A 22447-nucleotide genomic window follows, 5' to 3' on the forward strand; every position below is an offset into this window, starting at 1 on the left:
TTTCTCATGTTTGCACAAAGAAGGATTTTCCAGTCAGCATCAAGAAGAGAGAGGGCAGCAGTGTGAAAGGTAAAGAAAAGAATAATGTCTATGTGCATTAAAAATTGTAAATAAATAGAAATCCTTGTGCCTATAAAATCAAGGTCTGTGTATGATTCAGGGAGAGTTTATCCTAGAAGCGGGGAGAGGAAGCCCACAGCTCTTCTCCTCCAGGGAATATTTTTTTTTATTATTGACACTTCAGACAATCTGGTGCTCTTCTAAATATAATTTTATTAGCATGAGAAGCCACTTGGCAGCAGGAAACTAATGCTGGTGAGTTCACAGTTTTCAAGACAAAGCGTTCTCTCAGAACAAAGAGACTGATTTGGAAAGAAGAGCCTCGCAGCTTCTGCCTAAAACCAGCCTCCACCTGCCATCTTCTTGTTGCAGGCTTAAATGGAGCAATATTCCCTAGCCTCAGCTTGTTTGTCTCTGGTTTCCAAAGGAGATGAGGCATATGCAGTCACGCTGTTCACCAGCTCTCCTGTCACCCTCCCACAATAACCTCCGAGAGAGGAAGGAACATGTCTATGGAGGCTGGGTAAAGAATAAGGCACCCGCTGTCACCCACCCCCTGGGATGGGGAAAATTGGGCAGGAGCCCACAAGAGGTTGCGCTGCTTGGCTGCCTGGCAGGCATGGATCAATTTGTCAGGCAGGACGGGGACTGAAGAGCTATGGCTGCTGGGGACGGGAGGACACAGCCCACAGGAGCTGTGGGAATCACCGCTCCAGCGCAGGGAGCGCCTTGCTTCCCGGGAGGAGGGTGATGTAATAGCACAGTATAGCGAAGCCATGCGTTAGGCTCTAGCACGGCTGTATCAAAGCGCTTTTCTGGGTATTATGGAAAAAGGAATCCAGCCAAAGAATCGTGCTGAGTTTTATTTTATTGAGCAGAGACGACAGAGATGAGGACAAGCTGCTCCAGTGTCCATGCACAGGAGTCTGCAGCCATTGCTGACGGGGGCTCAGCTGTTGCTGCTTGGTGACAGTGAGGATTCAGCATTTCCCCAGGTGCTTCAATCTTATTTTCCCTCCACTTCTCCTGCAAAAGGAGCAAGACAGACTTAGACAAAGCAGTGTATGACAGACACACCAGTGTGGGACAAGGAGCTCATCTGTCCAAACAGGACCATTTGTCTCATGCATGGTAGTGTACCCTGGTGCCTCACAGGGAACAACAAGCCATTTTATCCTCTCCTTGCTCTTCTCTGGTTTCCCCTAGGGTAAGGCAGCCTTGAGTGTGCACCAAATGTTAAGGACTGCTAAGGAAAAACCCATGGTTTGCAAACACATTCAGTCCAGGGGTGCTGGCTCCTATTGCATCTCCTTTAAAAGGTGGCAGAGCTCAGGAAAAGGAGAAACTCAGGTTCTTCCTCTGAGATTTTGTGTCTTATTCCACAAAGTCTGTTCAGACTTTTCAGGAATAATTTGGCACGGCTGAGCTCCTGCATTCCTCCAGACACTTCTCAGTATCCAGAAGTGTGGGCAGTGATAGTTGCAGCCTGTGGCATATAGTGGGAAACGTGCATCAATTTAGTGCGTGCAGAAGGTACAGGCAGGATGCAATTGCCTCCCAGGCCCCGTGCTGCCTCTCGGTGTGGCAACCAGCAGCATGCAAGGCCTAGAAATAAATTAAAATTAACTTGCTCACACAGCTCCGTTCCAAGGAGGAAATATTCGACTTGGCACAATTCAGGGGCTGGTCCATACAAGAGGAGCAGCCTGGATGCAGGGCCTCCCCTCCATGAAGAACATCGGTACATATGTGGCAATGGAGCCAACTCTCTCTGTTATTTCAAGCCCCTCTACTTTTACTTACAGCACTGCCTTGCAGAAGGCACACTTGTTTCCGTACGTGATGCCATCCGTGCCGCAGTGAGGGTTGGACTCCCTCGTGCAGTACACACTTCTGTTTACAAACTCCCTACAAATCTGCAAAAGGAATAAAAAAACCAACCTTTCAGGACTCCCATACTCTTTCTTTCACTTTCCAAATTGGAATCAAGGTCACTAATATAATGTTTTTTCTGACAAGAGGACTAAAGAGGCAGCGATGACACTGCCTGTTCACTGAAAGAAAAAGCCCTGTCAGAAATGAGCAGAAGCAGTGTTTCAGGGGAATTTTTGCTCCATGTTTGAGGAGGGAAATTGTAGTCACCTGGGAGAAGTGTTGATCTCCCGAAGACACGGGTGGATTAGCCTAGGCATGTAGGAGAAGAGTCAGCACTGATGCTCTTTCAGGCATTTGGCGCCAAGTTAGCTCACTGTTGCATGGCTTCACGCATCTTGCGAAACTGTACACTCAGTTTGGTGCTTGCTGAGCTTTCTGCCTTCCCAGCGGAAGGAGGAGAACCCCATAGTCTATGGGGAATTAAAAATGGTGTCCAGGAAATGTACATCTCTGGACAAGTCCCAGTGATGGACCTTGTTTGGGGGAATAAAACACTCTGAATAGTCCATTTGTTTCATGAGAAGATTGGATAGTGGAGCAAAGTGGACAAAAGTGGTGCTGCGTACGAACACAACCCTGTGCAAGCACCCTGGACCTAATCATGGGAAGCATTTGCTAAACCAACCATCCATTTCCCTGGTCTACTCGCTAATGTGGCCACACTACAATGTGATCCCCTGTACAATGGAGAACTCCCCAAAGTGTTGGGACATCTTGGAAGGACCCACCTGCTCCCAGCAGACATTAAAAACTGTTTACCATGCACCAAGATCTTGGTTACAAAACCATTCCTCTAGAAAATGCAGATTCAGTAAGAAGAAACAGCTGCACTAACCTCTTCAATGTCTTGACCTGCTACATCTGGAATAAAAAAAAAACAACAACAAAAAAACAGAGATTTTACACATCAGCATTATTTTCTGATAGAGGCTGAGCTAAAGTCACAAACCCTTTATGCGAACCACAGTGAAACATACACCAGGTTTTTCCTACTCTGTCATCCTGTGCAGCGGAGGAGGGGGCAGGAAATACATTATCTGAATTGCTTTTTAGTATTTTGCTTTTTTGAAAAATGTTACTAAAATACCATGCAATCAGTCAGTCAGCTGCTAACTGCACCTCAGACACATAACCCAATCTCCTGGAAGGCAGCCACTCCCGGGGAAGCGAGCTGCCATATCGGATCTGGAGCCACGCTCAACAGAGATTTTAAAGGTATATTGACTTTTAAGGCTTTTAGGCTCCTGCACCTCTGAACAGCGAAAATGGCTGGTACTGCTAACAAGAGTGTACTGTGGAGAAGGAGAAGGAGACCCCGTGGTCACCTTTACAGCCATCCTCAGCACGGCACAGCCCAGAGACTCTCCCAGAACAACTTCATCCCGGGCGAGGTACAAAGAGACATCATGGGGTGATACAGAGCAGAACAGGCAGTGCCGGTCAGTAAGAGCACAAAAATACCCACTGAAACCACAGGCTCTGGGCTTGAAGGTAATCAGTCCATCCTCTTTGTATTTCTTCGCTGCAGACTGCAGTCAGGCGCGTAGGTTGAATCATAGCTGCGGGACAGGGCAACCCTGCGATGTCTCTAAGGGGGAGCCTGACACTCAAGGGTGGATTGAATGCAGATTTGCAGAATCTGGGTCACAACACTGTAGGACAAATACCCAGCATCTCGCATGGCAGTGGGGCAGCAGAGGTTCGGAGGCGAGGCTGTACCTGCTGGGTCGGTGGGGTCACTGCCAGCTGTGATGCTGCTCAGGTGGCTCTGAGGAGGCACCTCCTGGGGCAGGAGATGGGAGGACCTTGTCCCACCCTTGGGCCCCCACACATTGGAAATTCCACCCAACCCTCAGTCAGCTAGACCATCATCCATCAACCCACCCTACTTCTTCTGCCAATTATATTGCCCTTCGGTGTTTTATCCCTGGCACTGGTGTGTTTATCATGTCCTCAGGTTAGGCTAGGCTGCCTTAATTGTAAAGTCATTGTTATGGCTGTCTGCATATTATTTACAAAATAGCTCATTAGGTAGTTTTTATAAATGTTACATGCAGCTATGCAAGACTTTGTGATGATGTCTCTTGACATTTGTTTATTTTATAGGAGATCACAGAGTTTGCTGCTATTCTGCCCGGCCTTGGAAGGAAGCTTCAGCACTCTGACGGAACCCAGTCCCAATTAAGACTCAATTAGAGACAGATGAATATTTCATAATGAATAATGTGTACAGGGTAATTCACCTCTTTTCTCCATGCACAGCTTGCAATTTTCTCAAGTGAATTCTTTATTCAAATTATTCACAGAAAAACAAGTATAAATAATTCTTGTTCTGCTTATTCCTCAATAACTGTCACCACAAACTTTCCAGAGCTGGGTCAGCTGGACACAAGCTATTGATAACACTGACATGGCCTATATGTTCAAAAATCATCACTCAGCTTCCCTAGATCATCAGAGAGATGTGTAAATCTCCAGATAAATAAATGCTGGATCCTTTTAATTTGCCCTCTTTGTTCTGACTCCTTGAGGACATTTGAATTTAATTTTCAAGCTTTTCTCTGCAACATAAATGAAAGCCAAAACTTTCATCTAATTACGTTTCCACATCTCCAAGGAGAACACCAAATACCAAGATGCTTAGGATCAAAACAAGAGCTGATGACCCTGAGGAGAGTGAGTTTCTTCTCTAACTGGTTCAGCAAAACTCTCCAGCGAACATTTGTACCAAAAATTCCTAATTACACTCTGTACACTTTGGTATGTTTGCTGAAGGAGCCACTTAGAATTTGCTCGCTCTGCCTCCCAGTGACACCTCCGCTGCGTTATTCACTGCAGAGGCACATGAGGAGTGGAAATATGTTACACAAGTGAACAAGTCCTGCAGACATTTTCTACTTGCTCAGCTTTATCTTCAAGCCTGTCATCTGGCGATCAAGGCTCTCCAAAGTTTGCTGTTGTCAGGAAAGGTTTTGGTTTTTTTTTTCCTAGGCTAGGGAAAAGATCACTTACCCGAGAAGAAAGAGAGCAGCAGCAGGCTGAGAAGCACTAAGGCACCTGTTGCCTTCATGCTGCAGGTAGCTCTAGTCCAAGCCAAGCGATCTGTGCGGGAGGTGTTGTCTCAGCACCGGAGCCCACAGTATGCACACAGACCTGCCTTTCTGTGTATTTATGTGCCCATCCGTAGCTGTCCTCGTTCCCCACCTTAATTGTGAGAACTTCTCCACTTCATTTCTAAAGCCATTATTGGTCCTGGCCGTGTTTATGGTGCTTTAGGAATGCTGCCCTGTCCACATCAAACCTAGAAAGGACTAATTATATGAGTGATAGACTCAGGCTTGTAATATCTTTTTTTTTTTTTTTTTTCTAAATAGTCACAGGATTCTCACAAGGGTGAATTTTCAAAGCGGTGATTCATCGGGGAAGCTGGTAATTTTCATTCTCTGGGCCCTCGCTGAATGCCAGCTCCAAGGCTTTGAGTGCGGCGTTATGACACTCACTAGACGTTACAAAATAAATCACAGCATGAGAATGTGTTGTCTGTGAAACCAATTATACGTTGTTCCCTGGCTATTTTTGAGGATGGTTCTAAATTTGTTGGGTTGGGGTGGAGAAGCGCTCCGATGTGACATGCTCTCATAGCTGTGTGCACAGTCCCAGATAGGACTGCTGACTCTCCTCCCTGAACTTTTTAAACTCTAGCTGTCAATGTTTGCCAGTTTTTCACATTCACAAACATATGTTAGGGCTCCGCTCCCACAGCAAGTGGCAATGAAGGGAATTCGATGGGGAATTGGGGACTTAAGCTCTATTTCCAGCTGAGTCTGTGCAAGGGTTTGTGTTCAGCTGCACGATTTTCAAAATATCTATTCAGATAAGAATACCTTAAAATTTTAGTATGCCTTCCCAAGGAGACAAGGGTTAGGAGAGCAACGCGTATAGATATATCCATTTATTAGTTCCCCCAGTAAATTTTGAATCTGCAACTAGTTCCAACCAAATTTGACATAGGAGTGAAAAAAAAAAAATACAGTTTTATACATTTTTCTAGCAACAGAGGAAAGATGCTACTAACGTCCTCAGCCAGCAAGGGAGAGAGTTTCTGCAGGAGAGCAATGTTATGAATGCCCTACATCTGGGGAAGCATTAGAGTTTGCAGCCTGCTAGACATCTTAAAATCCACACAGCAGAGAAACCATGACTGACAGGTGAATTCTCAGATGTCTATTAAGGGTGAGCTCACGACGCAGCCTCTCATATAATTTAGTTATCAAGTCAGTCAGCCGCAGCGCCGTTCAAAATCACGCTTAGTTCTGCCACTCGCAGCACTACTTGTTCGCCTTTTCTGGTTTCATTCGTCACTGCTCACAACCACAGCCTTAATGCCTCAGTCCTCTACCCAAACATTTCGGTTGCTGCAGCATAACTGACTGGCTAAAGCCTTAGCAAATGTACCGCAGGGACCAATCCCTTCTGGGCTGAGGAGAGGAAGAGACTAAATTACCAACCAGGTGATTATCATTATTACCTGTTTCCACTTCTTTATAACATCTGAAACAGGCCACTTGCTGGCATAGGTGAGGGAAGTCTTCTGTCCTTCTGACTTTGCTGAAAATCAGGGATGGAAGAAGGGCACCTGGACCTTGCTTTGCAGTCGAAGGGGTGTAGCTGGGCAGAGTCTTGCTGGTGTCAAGCCGAGTACTTACCTGTGCTGGGCCAGTCTTTAGTCTTATGTGATACAAACCTTTCCATCTTCTAAAGAGTTCTTGCTTAGATGCTCATGAGGCATCTAGGATACAGCCATATACCCAATATTTGCCTTTTGCCCTTCCTTTCCCTATAGGTGAGCAGCCCTTCTTTGGGCTTTTCCAAAGCCTTCTGAGCTCCTAAGCAAGTATGTGGCTTCCTCAGGCAGAAACTACCACTGCAGAGGAGGTTCACCATAGGACCTTGATGTTGAAGACAATTTCCTGCTATGGCCAAAACTCCATTAGTCTGTGGCCACTCTATAAACCTCTTGGCCAACAAGAAATTACAGCAGAGCTCTGTCCTGTGCTGACAGGTCTCTGTTCACATCCACTAGCTACTTAGACTGTTCCTTAATCATTTTTCACACACATACAAGCAGGTAAGCAGTGAGGACTCTCATGACTCTCCAGTTTGCCTTTTCTTAAGAGCAGGCACAAAGGCATGATGTGTTTTATGTTGCCTGTACTAACAGCAAAAACCCTGAAAATACAAAGTTCCGTCCCTCTTCCTAGGGCAGAGCACTACTCTGTGCTAGTACTAGGGGAAGGACAAGCCTCATCGTCTGGTGGGAAGCACCTACAAAATTCCTGGTCAAGATATGGTCTACATCAGGAAACAAGACCCAAAGAAAAGGCTTGGAAGTCACAGACTTTGTCCTAAATATGAGCCTTAGCACCAGATATTCTTGCTACATAACAAGAGAATGGGAGGTGGAGAAAGGAAGAGGGAGTGTGTGAGCAGTGGCACTAGGGACTTTTTGTCAGTGCTTTTTGTATATTAACTTCTTGACTCACCCGAAAAGATAGCACATCGTCATCATGAACATCATTGCTCCTCCAGTGCACTCTTTAGGCTCCCATAAAGATGTTATCTCCATACCCTTTTTCCCAAGACAGAAAGCATCTTGGAGCTACCAGCACATCTTCTGGCCTTTCTTTACTAGGGTTAGAAAATCCAAGACCTTTTCCTGAAGGGTCCCCTGTCCTACCTCTGCCCCAGATACCCCAAGTAGAACTTTTCAGATCTCTTCTCCAAGAAGCTGAAAGCCCGAGCCCAGTCTAATTTCTCCTCGGGTTCTTATTAGGCTCATTACAGCCTTGCCTAGCTTGCTGCAATTTTCTGCTGATCAACACAGTCTCAGTGGACACACCCTTCAAGGAAGTAGCAGTTCCTAATTTTCTTCCCTATGAGATAGCCTCCTCCCTTTGCCATAAGCCTCCTTTTTATAATGCACGGCCAGACCTGCCCCTTGCCCAGGTAGGGCTGACCACAGCCACCTTTCTTTTTCACATTTCCCAGGGCCATCCCCCCGTGCCAGGGCCCCTAGAAGGACCAGTTCCTCTAAGACTCAGTGCTGTTACAAAGACAAATCCCTTTACTCTCTATAAGACACCGAAATTAGGAAAGTGGCAGTATTTTATAGCAGCTTGGTTTCACTTCTGATGGTTTGGTATGAAGTGACGTACTCTTGTGAGGGCTTGGGCTGGTGTGTGATGGGTGTTACGCTTTGCTCTTTATTGTGGTTTATTTCACAACTTCTCCTGCCTGACAGATAAGTACCTAAAAGCCTGAAGACCATTACCCCTGCTCTGAAGAAAAGAAAACAAAAACCAGTCCATGGCAAAGAGAGTGGCTGCGTTTAATTTATTGATCAATCAAAGCAGAGACCAATGCGCAACAGTCGAGGGAGCAGGGAAGAGCGTCTTTGATTGCAGGATTTTAAAGGGCAAAATCAGGGCAAAGGGTATGGCTCCAGCAATCAGCATTTACCACGGTGTTTGAGGAACAGAGTTCCCCGGCTCAGCCTGAAGAGAAAGAGGGAGACCAAAATTATGGACGTGAATCTCAGCCTTATAGTCTAACTTTACCCAAATAAGCCAATGCTTTTGCACTCTCCAAGTTATAAAGTACTTCACTTAATGTTTCACCTCTTTCCTGATCCCCTAGGTTACACAATTTCTCATGTGAAAGAGATTTGGGACAAACCCCATAATTTTGGACACCTCCTATGGTCACAGTTTAAATCACTCTGGCAGGGAGGGAGTCAGCAATGCTATGAGCCTGCAAACGGGGATCTGGATTTAATTGCAAGGGAAGGAGAAGAATCACCCGGGCTTAAGATCTTCAGTGCCTGGGGGGTGACAGAGGAGTGAGAGTCGGGAGAGGGACACGGAGCAGGGATGGATTTACTGAGGGGCTAACGGGAGCTCCGGGGCTTCTACACCAGCTGCAGCTGATGTGCGTGTGCTCCAGCTCCTCTGGTTTCATGGCTACATGGTGAGCTCCATACTTACAAAACTGCATTGCAGAACTGGCACTTGTTTCCATAAGTTTTTCCATCAGAGCCGCAAAGGGGGTCATAGTTGGCAGGGCAGATGACATTGCTACCCTTCTGTTCCCTGCAGTCAATCTTCTAATAATGGAACAACAACAGGTTTTAAAGCTTTTGTTCCCCGTATTTTCCTACTTGAGTGCTTCATTTAATGTTTATGATAAGACAAAGCATAAAAACACATTTCTGGTGCAGGGCTCTGTTGTTGTAGTGACTCTGCAAACTCAAAGGCAGAGAAAGTGCTTGCCTGGAGCAGCCTGAAGTGGGGAGAAAGTGGTGGGGGAAAAAAAAAATCTAATAAATACTATGATAAATAGTGAAATGACCATTCTGATATTTCCAGGCTGGCCCTGCCACTGGTTGCTCTGCTCCGGTTCAGCAGGCTAACAGAGGCAAGCGTACAGAAAGTGGATGGTCGCAAGCCACGCTGCAGAAAGTACTCCCACCTGAGGAATCACTGCTACGAATAGTGCTGGTAGTATATGACCCTCCTGCTCTCCTGCAGAAGGGATGAGGCAGCATCTCTTGCTCAGCCCCTTTCCCAGTGAATGAAGGTCTCAGCACCCGCTGGCTGCTGCGTTCCCAGGTCAGAGGGCGGACTGCGTATCTGAGTCATGGAATTGGTTCAATACTCTTTGACCCTGGAATACTTTAACTATTTTCCTCAAATCCTATTTCCAAGCCAAATGCAGCAGGACAGTGTTTCTATTATTTAGTTATGATTCGGTGAATTTGTGTTGTAAAACGTATCGTAACAGCAGTTAAGAGTGCAGGTTTCTGCGCTTTACCTGGAAGCATTCTCCAACATTGCGCACGTTTATGTCCAGTCCATTCCTTTGGGAAGAAAGCGAGTTGAGAATGAATGAGCACAGCGCAGCCGCTTCACAAGTCAAACCACCTCGTTACGCTCTAAATACCAACACGAGCACCTACTGATCCAGAAACCCCTCCGATGACCCAGCCCCTTCGCTTACGCCACAGCACTGCAGAAGTTGCACTTGTTTCTGTAGGTAATCCCGTTGGTGCCGCAGATGGGCATGTACTCCAGGGTGCAGGGGATCACACGACCACTGCTTGATCTCATGTAGCCAGTACAGTTGAGCTGAAACAGTCGCAGAACAACATTTTAATCTCTGCTCGCCTTTGCATCAGTCCTGTGTAATGGAGCGTGATGCAAGAGACATCTCCCCCTCTCCCCAGAGCTGCAAGGAGAGAGGAGCTTCCAGCCTCTGCGTGGTGGAGTTGGAGGAGCACGAACAGTTGAAATCCTGCACGTGGGTACAGCACGATCCTGGAGTATCTGTTTTTTTCCTGTCCTGAAATGGGCTTCATTCCTGTCGTCTTGGGAATTTTCACCGTGAACGCCACCATGAAAGATCTTTGCCTAAAATGCCTTATGTGGCAGCAACTTTTGCTGCAAAATGTCAATGCCACTTGAAAATGGAGTTTACGCTCACTTTGGTGTTTCTGCAATTACTTTGAGTGTACTGAAATGGAAGTCGCGTATTATGTTAAATTGCCCAGCCAGAGTGTTTCTTTACTTTCTCTCTCTAAACTAAAAATAGAGATACTTCTTCACTTCATGGTAGCTCCATATATTGATAAACAAACTTTATGATAAACATTCTGATAGAATCATTTTTTATGTTACAAAATTATGATTTAGTAAAAATCCAAATTTCCTCTGGGAATTTCTTAGCTTCAACAGGCTTCTAAGTCTAAGTCTAAAGAGAAGTGTTTCGATAATGCTGAAGCATTATTGAAATCAAAAGTTTTCATTCTTACGTCTGGTGGTATACACAAGATAATATTTTAAAACCCACTGATTTTAACTGTTCAAACAAAATTTAAAAGAAATTCTTGCAAATCTGGAATTCATAATTTTCATTCCATTTCTGACAGTTTTAAATTGTGTGGTTTTAATACAGAATTAATCCTAGGTGAGGTTTCTGTCTAGATGTCTGCCATCATTTCGCCCACCACTGCCCAGTGCAGCAGGAGAAGGAACCAGTCTCAGACCTTACCTGAACACATCTTCCATCGTGCTTCTTGTCGATGGCTCGGTTACGGCTAGAAGGGGAGAGAGAGAAGGAAGGGAAGGATTAATCTGTTCATACCATGTAGTCATCTCACTCATTAAGTATCTCCACTCAGAAAGCCCCAGTAATTAATCAGATTCAGGAGCTTTGACACGGAAGATCGCGGGCATTAGGGAAGACAGAAACTTATGAAAAATCTAGTCCACCCCACGATTAGTCACAACCCCAAAGGCTTTTGTCTGCTGCTTGAACTGGCATTGTAGGTAATCAGGAGACCTTATACTCACAAGATTTCTTTGCAGAGGGAGCACTCGTTGGGGTAGGTCACGCTGTTGGTCCCGCAGACGGGTTCGTAGTTGCGGGGACAGGCAAGCTGCATTTCTCCAGACAACCGGTACACACCACAGGAGGCCTGTTAAAGAGGACTTGTAATGTCTCCAAGTGGAGAGAAGGGGGTGCTTGTGTTAATCATATTTTTGCTGCGTTGGGAGACTACTGTTGGTCATTTTTTTTCTCTATCATTCCTCCATGACGAAGAAGAGAGGGAAAAAAATGTACTGTGTTTCTTACAGCATGCAAAAGTACCTTTTCGCTATTAAGACTTTCAGTACTTTCGGCAAGAATTGCAGGCAAAAATGATCATTCCTTGGGGAATCAAGACAGGAAAGATATTTAGGCAGTTATTCAATAGTTGTATGGATTTTCTGCTGGCACTCTGTGATATGCTGACTCTCACTCTACATTATTAATTGCTGTCTTTTTTATCATCAACATGGTAAGTGATCTTTCTCTGACAAAGATATTTTCTTATTTTGGGGAAAGGAGGTGGTATAATACTTAGGGGCACTTTTCCTTCTTCCTTTCTCACTCACTCTCTTTTTTTTTCTCCCTCAAGCCTTCCCGGGGTTACAGTGTGAGTATGAATTATTCATCTAGACTTAGAAATCACAAATAAATGACGAAGAAGATCTACTACTCACCCGTTGTTGAGCAATAACAATATCTACAATAAAAACAGAGATTATAAAATATAAAAATTGTACAACGTCCTTGACTAAAATTCCTTTGGAATCATCCATTTCCCAACAGAGTAACCAAATACACTTTCTTATTATTGAGAAGTTATTGTTTTCCCAAATGTTTTATCTACTCCAAGTAAACAAGAAGTTGTATGCTAAGATTTAAAAAATCAATTATTTGTGAATCCAGAAATTTTGACTCACTAAAGAAGAAATAGGACATAAACTTCTCTCCTTTTGCAGCACTATTATCCCCACTAAGTCACATAAGTTTAAATCAGACAAATGCATCCTACCGATCTCTAGTATTTATCTGCACAAGGATAAAGTTCATTAAAAGAGAGCTATAATGTATTGCTAAATCATCACTTCTCCAAAAGGCGAAACTCTCCTTTAAGATGTATATATAAAGGTAAAGGTGCAGGAGGACTAGAGATACTCGCATAGACTGTAACAAAAACAACTTACCAGAAAGGCAGCTGAGAAGCACAAGCCCAAGAAGGACAAAACTTCTTGTTGTCTGCATAGCGGAGATGGTTGTGTAGTCTGTTACTTGCAAATCCGTCGCTGTTGGGTTCAGTAGATGGTTCTCAGCCTTCTCCCTCTGCGTTATATATATACATCTCCCTGACCTTGTGAAGTCATCCCATAAAGTAATAATTTGCTACGTAAACTAAGAAAATTGTATTGATTATTGAGTTGAGCTCTAAAGAATACTTGTTTGTTAGAGATGCTCAGAAGAATTAAACAAAAATGTGAGCTACACCCAGCTTGTTAACAAAGGCGCCCTGCTGTACAATGAGTGATTTGTACTTTCCAAACAAGAGCACTGTCTCAATAGTAGATGTTGTGAAATTACGTATGGAAGTTGGTAAAGCAAAAAAAGCCCATTTGTTGAAAGCGTTTGAACTTGTGCACACCATATTACATACACTGGATGGTATTTGGGCTCCAGGAGAGTTGCATGGTACACCAGAGTGGGGGGACAGCAGCATGGGACACTCTCAGCTTTTACAGACATAAAATCTGGGGTTTGGCAGGCATCAGTGTACTTTAAAGATGCTGAGAGCTCAATGAATCTCTCCGTATTCTCTCCTGTAGTTTCCTGGTACCCTGGATTTCTCACCAACAGGAAGGAAACAGTCATCACAACAGGAAAGCATTACCTAAAACTTCAGAAGTTTATAAAGACATTTCTATGTAGGAGCAAGAGTTATTCATCTGTTGGCAATGGGCATGACTCTGATTAAGGAATTATGAGAATAAGTAGCCTTAAATCTGGACTGGGATAATGTTTCTTCTTAATGGCAAGCAAGTAGTGTTCTGTGCAGATGACATGGGCTTCTTAACACCAAAGACATTCAAGAAAAATTTGCAGCAGCTGCAAACAGAAGGTGAGTCCTTAGGCTCCCCCCTTCCCCCTTCTATTATATGGCATTAAATTTAGAGTGTCAGCTGAAAATCGTGTTTTAGGGAAAATAAGTGAAGAACAGTGTGCTAGGCTCTGTTAAGTGATTCAACTCTATCGCAAGTGTATGGGAAAACAAATAAGGAATATTGCATAAAGCAATAAATTTTTGATTTAAGGTAGTCACGGAAAGAAGTGAGGGATGGAACATGTTTGTGCTTTAGAAGAAGCTTGATTCATACATGTGGCTTAAAGGCAGCCTGAGTTTTAAATAGAAAATCAGAATTGTTTTCTTACTATCCTGGGAGATTTTCAAGTCTTGGCATGGGCTTAAAGTTATGAATGTTTAAAAATGTAGCTGAAAGTGTAAGGGAACTGTTGTCACAGAATAGAGCTTGCGGGATTTGGCCTATTCATATCAATGAAATCATTTTCCTGAAAAATAAATGAGTAATGCTATTTGGATCTCATTCACAAATATCAGAAGTTGAAGGGTTCCTTTGAAAGCTGTTTCTGTTGTATTCTTAGCATCCTGAGTGACTTCAGTTTCAGATTCCTTGAACTGATTGTGAGCATATTTGGAAGGGAAGTTGTAATCACAGAAGCATTAATATTGATTATTCTCCAGGGGCAAGAATGCCGAAGCCTGAAAAAAAGGCTTCCTCAGAACTTGCACCAGCCGCCGGTGGAGAGGGCACTTGCTGGTTCTGTGGTGGTTAGTGAGGCTACAGGAATGTAGTCTGTCTCCTCTCCAGCCCTGTGACCTGAGCTTCTCCATATCCACCTCCAGATCTGAGATCCCCAGTTACCAGAAACTGTGCTGCTTCTCCGGTTTCCTCTCCTGCCAAGCTGAAATCACACTGGTCACTCAGGAGCTCTTGTGAATGGCAGGGTATCTGCTAGGGAGCAGCATCACTCTTGTGTTTGGCCAACACCTGCCCTTTTATCAATTAGATCCATTGGGGAGATCCCCCTCTGCTCCACATGCTGCTCCTGAGGGTCAGGGTAGCCAGCCAGGCTCTAAAAGTAGCTCTTTTCCTCCAGTAATCCCCGCCACTTCACAGGGCAGCAGGGAGAAAAAGAGAAGCAAGGAAAGAGTCTTGCTATAGGGTCTATGAGAAAGGATGGGAGATAATTGGCAGCAGTCAAGGGCAGGGCAGCAAGAGCTGCTGGGCTAGGTGTGACGTGGGATTGCACAAGGAGCTCCATTAATAAGAAACAGAGGGAATGGGCCAGAAGTAATTGCGTGGCAGCAGATGCGTTGAAAACAGGTATTAGGAGCAGTCAAAAACAACTATGTCCATGCATTTGGAAGAGTGAGCTTTAGGAAATGTCATACACAGGTTGCAAATGGGAAGGGCAAATGAACCCACCTGCCAAAACCCCTCCGTGATATTAAAGAGTCGCATGACGGTGGGCTCAGTAAAGTGACTTTGGCCACAGGATTATTTTATCCTTTCCACAGATATGAGAACCACAGAAAAGTTTAAATAAAACTCTTCCTGCTGTTTCAAGTTCTTGGACGGCAAACTTTGAAGGTTATGGCCACATGAGTGGGATAAACATTGGTAGCCATATGACAGATCCTCTTGTATTAAGGTAAATCTCCAATAACTCTGGAAATTCTACCCAGTTTCTAACCCAGCATTATTTCTTCCCGCAACAGTGATATTTTCCTGGAAATCTTTTCCTCTGGTCTTGAGATTCCCTATCTCAAACAAGTCCATAATCTACCACGACCTAAAAAATTCTTCATTTATTTTCCCTGTTTTAGTTTCAAACTTGTCACAGGTTTCATCTGGCTACAAAGAGAAATTATACTTTTCAATTTTTCTGGAAAATAAAAAAGGTGGATGTGTGCGTGCAAGACCATGTGTTGTTATTCCAGCGGCAGTATCATTGTCCTTGCTCCTGTATGCTGCTGTCACACACCACACTATAATCAAGAATAAAGTGGTACTGTGCTCCAGCCTATGCTACTGTAGAGGCAAATGCAAAATGCATTTCTCTGCCTTTGACTAGCGTTATGGCACACCGCAAGAGCTCACAAAACAGGTTGCTGTTCCCAGACCTCTGCACACGGGGGCAGAACTGGATCTTCTATGAGAACATGAATTCAATTTACAGCAAGCAAAGCTCCTGCTCTAAGCCGCACTCATGTAATATTTCTCCTTGCAGTTCAGCTATATGACTGCTGCCTGCATATCTCCGGTCGTTTAAGGGTAGATGATATCACAGGCAAGGGTGTCTGGCATAATTTGACTGTCTGGGAGCCGCATGCTAACAGCAAAAGCCTGAGGATCTGGCCCCACACATCCCAATCCCTCAGCGAGTCTCAGCTCTGCCTCGCTGCAATAACTCTGACACAGCCAGCCCCCAAAAAAGACGTCTCCAAGTAATTTTCTTTTAAAACATCATTTTATTTTTCTCCGCATGAGGAAAGAACATAGTACCAAACTGTTTATCCTGAATGAAGCCTCAGAGAGAAACTGCAGTAACAGAAAGGTCTAGACTGGCCCGAGGTAAATTTTGGCCAGCAACAAGTAGAACAATACACTAAAACAGAAGCATTGACATAAAATAGAGCAGAACAAAATAACTACATGCAATGTGTTAATCAGGTTGTGGGGTAATTGAATGGCATTTCCTAAAATCACAAACATCAGATAATGACATAAAGTGCCGAGGTACTGCTTAAAGAATTGTACCATAAAATACCTCAACAGGCAGACAATGTTTCCTGCCTTGAATTTCCTGGAGGGAGAGTTAGATTAGTAATGGTGAGAGGATTTTGTGTTGTTGTGGCAGGATTTTATTGAGCAGCAACAAAAAAATTATTTCCAATGAGGTGCCCATAAAAGAGGACTGTCTTCCTCTCCATCCTCAGGAGCTGCCCCCCTGGGGCAGGGGGTCTGGGGTGCGCTGGGGTCCTGCTCTGCCCTTGGTTACTCCTGAGTAATACTGCGTAACTCTGCATCAGGGTGGAGGATTTGTCCCCGTTCATTTCTACTCACAGTTTCCCCTCAATTGCCTGGTGGATTTTCCTGTTTAGCAGGCATGGCCCCTGGAAGATGCCCCCTGAGGACCACTGGGATCTTGAGCACAATCGGGAACTCCATTTGTCTCCAAGGCATCATGGCTCCTGGGGGCCATCCTCATCATCTCCGCTGCTCCACAGGAAAGGAAAGAAGTGCTGGAGCCTGTGCCACCCCCGGCTCCCTTGCACAGCGGAGGGGGACAAGAAGGAGCATGAAGCCCCTGAGCCACACACCCGCGGCACTACCTCCCAGAGCCTCTATTTGTCTTGGTCCTAAGAAATTGCATCTGACACTGAAATGCCTTCCTGCACACAGACCTCCCTCTCACAGGAGGGACATTCCAGCCCCGGAGAGGGACTTGGCACTAAATGGTTGCAGAGAGTCATGTCTTTTGGAAATAAATTGTCTTCCTTCATAAAGCTGCTCTCTCCAGTCTCTGGAAAATGACACATTGTCACTTAAGATCATTAACTATTTGATTGTGAGACTGCTGCCTGTACAGCACGCCACACTGTCAGCGCTTCACTATTAATGAATAATAAATTAACGCTATGACTCTGAGCCCTTCCTTTCATCAGCCAAGATTTCCAGAGGCCGAAGAATCTCAAAAGATCCTCTACAAGCGACAGTCGATGTAATTACCTACAAGCAGCAGCTAAGTGGTGGGTGAGGTGCAGAAACGGGCTGCGGTAGTGATTGCTAGCAGTCCTCTGAACACAGGTCTGTTAGGACTGACTGCCCACTGGTTTTCTGCAGTACCCTGCACCGATGAACATTGCAAACACGAATGTGGGCAGCCAGGTATCTTCCTGCCCAGAGAAAACACCCTGTCCTATTGCTTTGGGAGGCAGAGTGGATTGCAAAAGGGCTTCTCTCACCTAAAGGTGTGTTTCCAACCCTGCTTTCAAGGGGGAAGAGGTGCGGCTGGGAACTGCCCTTCTTCACCACTTCTCTTGTGGGCATAAGAAATTGGGGCTAACCCTGGAAACTGAAACAGAGATGAGCAGCTCCTGGTGCCAGCAAGACCCTCTGTGCCTCCATGGCTTTTGCAGAGCGCTCACAAACACCACGCACACCCTCCCCCCCGCAACAGTCTTGGGACTGTGTCTAATTATGTGTATGTACAGGTTTGCTTGGGGGGGGAGCTCTTCATGCTGCCAAAGTCTACCATACAGTAATGCAGGCGTCAGGCAGCAGGTATTTGACAGCAGCAGTTAGGGAGGCAGCCAGTTCCTCTCACCCAAGCAGAGAGTGTCTGTCCAAGATGCCCTTAGTGGACTAAATCGATTGGAGCATTGCACCAGGATGCATCTCCAGCCCTGGTTTTCTTTTGGGAAGCTGGATGAAGGCAGATGCCCTCAAGACCTGCCCATTGCCTTTGCAGCTGGGGTTGATTTCTTTGTAGATCAGAACAATGTATTCCATCTCCCTGTAATTTGCCCGTTAATACCCTTACCTAAGATGTAATCATGCAACATCTTAGGTAAAAACAGAATGAGACATATTATTAAAGCAAGACATAAATGCTGATGGCTTTTTTTATTAAGCAGAGGTTTCAAGATTCATCAGGAGCTTTCAAGGTTCAGGACAAGGCTTTAGGGGAGCATCTGCCATGGGGAACATCACCAGGGAGGATTCTTCTTTCTGAGCTGAAGCCTGTCGAGAAGTTAACACTCTCCAAGATATCTCAAGTGAAGTGTCCCATGCCCTTTCCTGTGGAGAAAGAAATCAGTACCTCAGAGTCAGAACATATGGGCTTTTACCATTTGTCTCTCCCTCTAGTGAAGGATATATCATAGAGGAACTTAAAACAGAAAAATTCTGACTCCTATTCCAGCTATTTCCTTTTATTACCAACATTCAAAGACAAGATAAAGACTTAATTTAAAGGAAGAACAAATAGTCTGTAGGAAATAGGCTTTGTTTGCTGGAAGAAAGCTCTTCAGCAAATTACTTAAGAGGGAAATGAAGAACTCTACTAAATGTTACCTCTTTATACCTGAAAGAAAGGAATTCCTGGCAAATTCTCCCAATAAAAAACTGACCCTTGCTAGTAAGACAACAGGTAAACACAAAATAAAAGAACTTTACTTCCCTAACCAGTCTCCAAGACTGATTAGTTAGTTTAAGCTCAGTTAGTTCACCATTTAGTTAGTGAAGAGATTTATTTTCATACATACAGGAATGCATTGCAGAATAAGCATTTATTGCCATATGTTACACCATCGGACCCGCAGTGTGGATAGTAATCCAGGGTACAGACAGGACTGGGTACCACGTAGTCACTGCAGTAGCCCTGTAGATAGATGCAATCTATGTTCACAAAAAAGCTCTCAACAACACATATGTAAGAAAGGTGACATTAGGAGACCCCTCCCACTCCTTGACCTCCCCCCAGTACTGGCCAGAAGCAGATGCTGAGAAAAAGCCCAGGGACAGGGCAGGAGTACAGCGGTACATTGCCTCCAGCAACGTAGAGCCTGCGTAACCATCATAAAAGCTGCTGCAGTAACTTTGACAGTAACTTGGACACGAACTGAATACTGCTCTACTTGTTGAAACAATCATCAGATGAAAATGGCAATTTCACCCAATAATATCTATGGCAAATATTGTTCAGACAGCTGGATGACTCGATTTTCAAATGCTCGATCACAATGTGATTAGTAAGGATTTATACAGAAACTGCTTTAAGGAAAGAAATGATGGAAAATAGAAAGATCTGTCCCTTACCTGCAGTGCATCAATAGCTGGAAAAAAGAAAAAAAGAAAGAAATATGATACAAATGCAATCCATGGGTTCTATTAGAGTTAAAATCTGTGAATGCATGCCCTGAATACACAACTTTCAATTCACTGTTTGTTAGCAAATTACTACTTAGACAAAAGGAATTTCAGTCAAAATTTTGTGTCGTATTGTATGTTTACAACACTGACTCTGTACTATAATTTTTTTAATGAGGGTTACAGCCAAGATGGAAAAGGGTGTACAAAATGAAAGAAGAGAAAGGCATTTTCCATGGTTCAAAGGATGGAGCAGGACATGTACTCAAAGCTAAGCAAGTCATTGAGGCACACGGGGTCATAAAGCTGGCTAGTACACAGAGGCAGCATCTTACATGCATTGCCACAATAGTTCTTAAATAAGAGGAGTACTTAGTGAGATGTAACTTTTATAAAGCTTCTACAACTGTTCAGGCTCTCAAACTGCATCTCAGTTCAGGATGACTACAGGAAATGTTTGCTTTCATTCAGTAAAATAATTCGTGTTTCTGCAACATTTCAGAGGTTAAATACTGGATGTCTGAGTCTCCGGGTTGTACCACATACATGTCACTTCTTTCATTATGCATAAACTAGAGCTGAGAGCAGAGCTGTTCCCACAGTTGTTCTTACCCACTCAGTTCTGTTGCTAAAATATTACCCCATAAGTGATAGTCTTTGATGTCAAGTCTTTTCAACACTATCTTTCTAGGAGTAAATAAGTCCTTGTAGAATGAAGCTCTTTCCAGTCTGAGGATGTTTTTGTGGTTTTAAAGACAGCCAGCACTTACTCAAAGCCAGAGCAAGAGGCAATAAAGCTACTCACCTGGGATGCAGCAAAGGGCTAGAGCAAACAGCAGCAACACGCCTGCCGTCTTCATGGTGGCTGAAGCGTCTGCGTGCAGCGGAGCCTGTGTTTTGCTCAGTAAATGTAGCCTTAATTCTGCCCTCAGGTGGTAACCATGCTTATATATACGCGCGCATGTTTGTGTGTGTGTGTGTGTGCGTGTGTGCGCGTGCATGTGTTTGTGTGCATTCATATTTGGTTTATCCACCCTTATTCTGAAGTAACATTCCTGGTCTTTTGTCGGGGTGGCAATCTCAACAGACATAAGCCGTGCTGTAAGCCACTGTGCTGGTTTTGGCTGGGGGAGAGTTAATTTTCTTCACAGTAGCTAGTATGGGGCTGTGTTTTGGATTTGTGCTGGAAACAGCGTTGATAATTCAGGGATGTTTTCGTTACTGCTGAGCAGGGCTTACACAGAGCCAAGGCCTTTTCTGCCTCTCACCCCACCCCACCAGCGAGGAGGCTGGGGGTGCACAAGAAGTTGGGAGGGGACACGGCTGGGACAGCTGACCCCGACTGCCCAAAGGGATGTTCCATACCATATGGCATCATGCTCAGCATATAAAGCTGGGGGAAGAAGGAGGAAGGGGGGGGATGTTCGGAGCGATGGCGTTTGTCTTCCCAAGTAACCATTACGTGTGATGGAGCCCTGCTTTCCTGGAGATGGCTGAACACCTGCCTGCCCCTGGGAAGGAGTGAATGAATTCCTTGTTTTGCTTTGTTTGCGTGCACGGCTTTTGCTTTCCCTATAAAACTGTCTTTATCTCAACCCATGAATTTTCTCACTTCTACTCTTCCGATTCTCTCCCCCATCCCACCGGGGGGGAGTGAGGGGCTGTGTGGTGCTTAGTTGCCGGCTGGGGTTAAACCACAACAGCCAGGAAGAATGCTTCTTCATCAACAGGAGTCACAAGAAGTTTAGATACGTTAGATACCTGCCCTGTGTCGTTATTTCAAGTGAACTATGTGACAGGTTCCTTCTGAAGGACAGTAGAAAATTCCTGTCGGCAAAAGAGCAGCTGTACAAACCTAAGCAGCAACCGCTGTCAGGTTTTCTCTGTATGCACCTATCAGTGCCTATTTACATGCCATGCTTTTTCACGAGCAAAACTTTGAATGAACCGCTTCTAGAGTGGAAAGTCTCTACTTTTATTTTCATGCTTCATCCCAGTAAAGCATCATTAAGTTGTAGTGAAAGCAGTGAACCGGGAAGGCAAGCAAGAGCGTGTCCCAGACTCTGAAGGGAGTCCTTGGACTGGACAAGAGATGGGGCAACTTTTATAGGCTTATGCAAAGAATTTACAATTGTTCTTTCCCCTAAAATCCATTAGCATTATGGGTTAGATTTGCAGTAATGGACTGATAGTCTGATGATGACAGAATGATGTGAGATCCTAGCCTGGGTCCTAGAAAAGTTGAACCCAATCTGGAAATTCCTGTTTCGTCCATCTGCCCATCTCAACATAAATCCTTTGTTTTACCACCAAAGCATGGCTTTTTTGGACGACCTCATTCCATCAAGTAAAAGAATCACTCCCTTCCCTTTGGCTCCCAGAAAAAATGCATATGGGAGATATTACTTTTTAGAAGGGATATGCCCAATTTTTTTATGTTTCTCTTGTGTAGATCAAAAAATCACCAATTCAATACTCCAGCTGAGGACAAAAGCAAAATAAATTTCATGGACAATACACCAATGACAGGTCACACTCTCAAAAAACAGAAGGATACTTTGTCCTTGGATTGTGAAACACTGCTGAAATACTCCTTGGGCTGGCGAAGAGTATTATGTTATTAAAGACTAAGGCAGAAGACAAGTAGGCAGGAGTAGAAACCATCCCTAGGAGAGCATTTGTCTTAAAACACTTGGAGGTTGTTAAAGGATGATTTCAAGATGAGAAAAAGCTAGAAATACGTCAGCTAGACAAATAAGCAGGGCCTACTCACGTGTCTGAAAAAATATGGGCTTTGCTAACAGCCTGCCCTTGCAGAGTGCTACACTTCAGGCGAGGACTGTGCTCAGGAGGCCAGGGATCAGCTCTTGGTGCAGACACCACCACAGTCTGAATGGGTTTTGCTGATGATGCCTGCACAGGGAAAGTGGTTGCACAGGTACCTGCTCCAGAAATACCTTGGGAGAGATCATCTAGCGTCATTGCTTCGGAGCGGTATTTCAGCCCTTTACAATGTCAAATGTCTAAAAGGGTCTGAACACTAATGTAGGCTGACTATAATTTATGTGCAAAGTCACACAGCT

At 44.5% G+C, this 22447-nt stretch overlaps 2 protein-coding genes across 2 annotated transcripts; both read right to left on the reverse strand.

The window, feature by feature from the left end:
• Positions 1-1040: 1040 nt before the first annotated feature.
• Positions 1041-5108, reverse strand: LOC142413797 (serine protease inhibitor Kazal-type 6-like). Its single transcript, XM_075510317.1, has 4 exons — positions 5008-5108; positions 2831-2856; positions 1864-1976; positions 1041-1086 (listed from the first exon to the last, which is right to left on the reverse strand). Exons 1-4 carry the CDS (start codon positions 5063-5065, stop codon positions 1041-1043), a joined length of 243 nt encoding a protein of 80 aa, XP_075366432.1. The 5' UTR covers positions 5066-5108.
• Positions 5109-8503: 3395 nt separating this feature from the next.
• LOC142414110 (double-headed protease inhibitor, submandibular gland-like) lies at positions 8504-12660 on the reverse strand. The gene is made up of 9 exons (XM_075511010.1): positions 12603-12660; positions 12096-12118; positions 11403-11527; positions 11101-11146; positions 10051-10178; positions 9848-9910; positions 9259-9262; positions 9039-9154; positions 8504-8549 (listed from the first exon to the last, which is right to left on the reverse strand). The coding sequence occupies exons 1-9, from the start codon at positions 12658-12660 to the stop codon at positions 8504-8506; spliced, it is 609 nt and encodes a 202-aa protein (XP_075367125.1).
• Positions 12661-22447: the final 9787 nt, after the last annotated feature.

The sequence above is a fragment of the Mycteria americana genome, chromosome 8 (genome assembly GCF_035582795.1).
Source record: "Mycteria americana isolate JAX WOST 10 ecotype Jacksonville Zoo and Gardens chromosome 8, USCA_MyAme_1.0, whole genome shotgun sequence".
Classification (NCBI taxonomy): Eukaryota; Metazoa; Chordata; class Aves; order Ciconiiformes; family Ciconiidae; genus Mycteria; species Mycteria americana.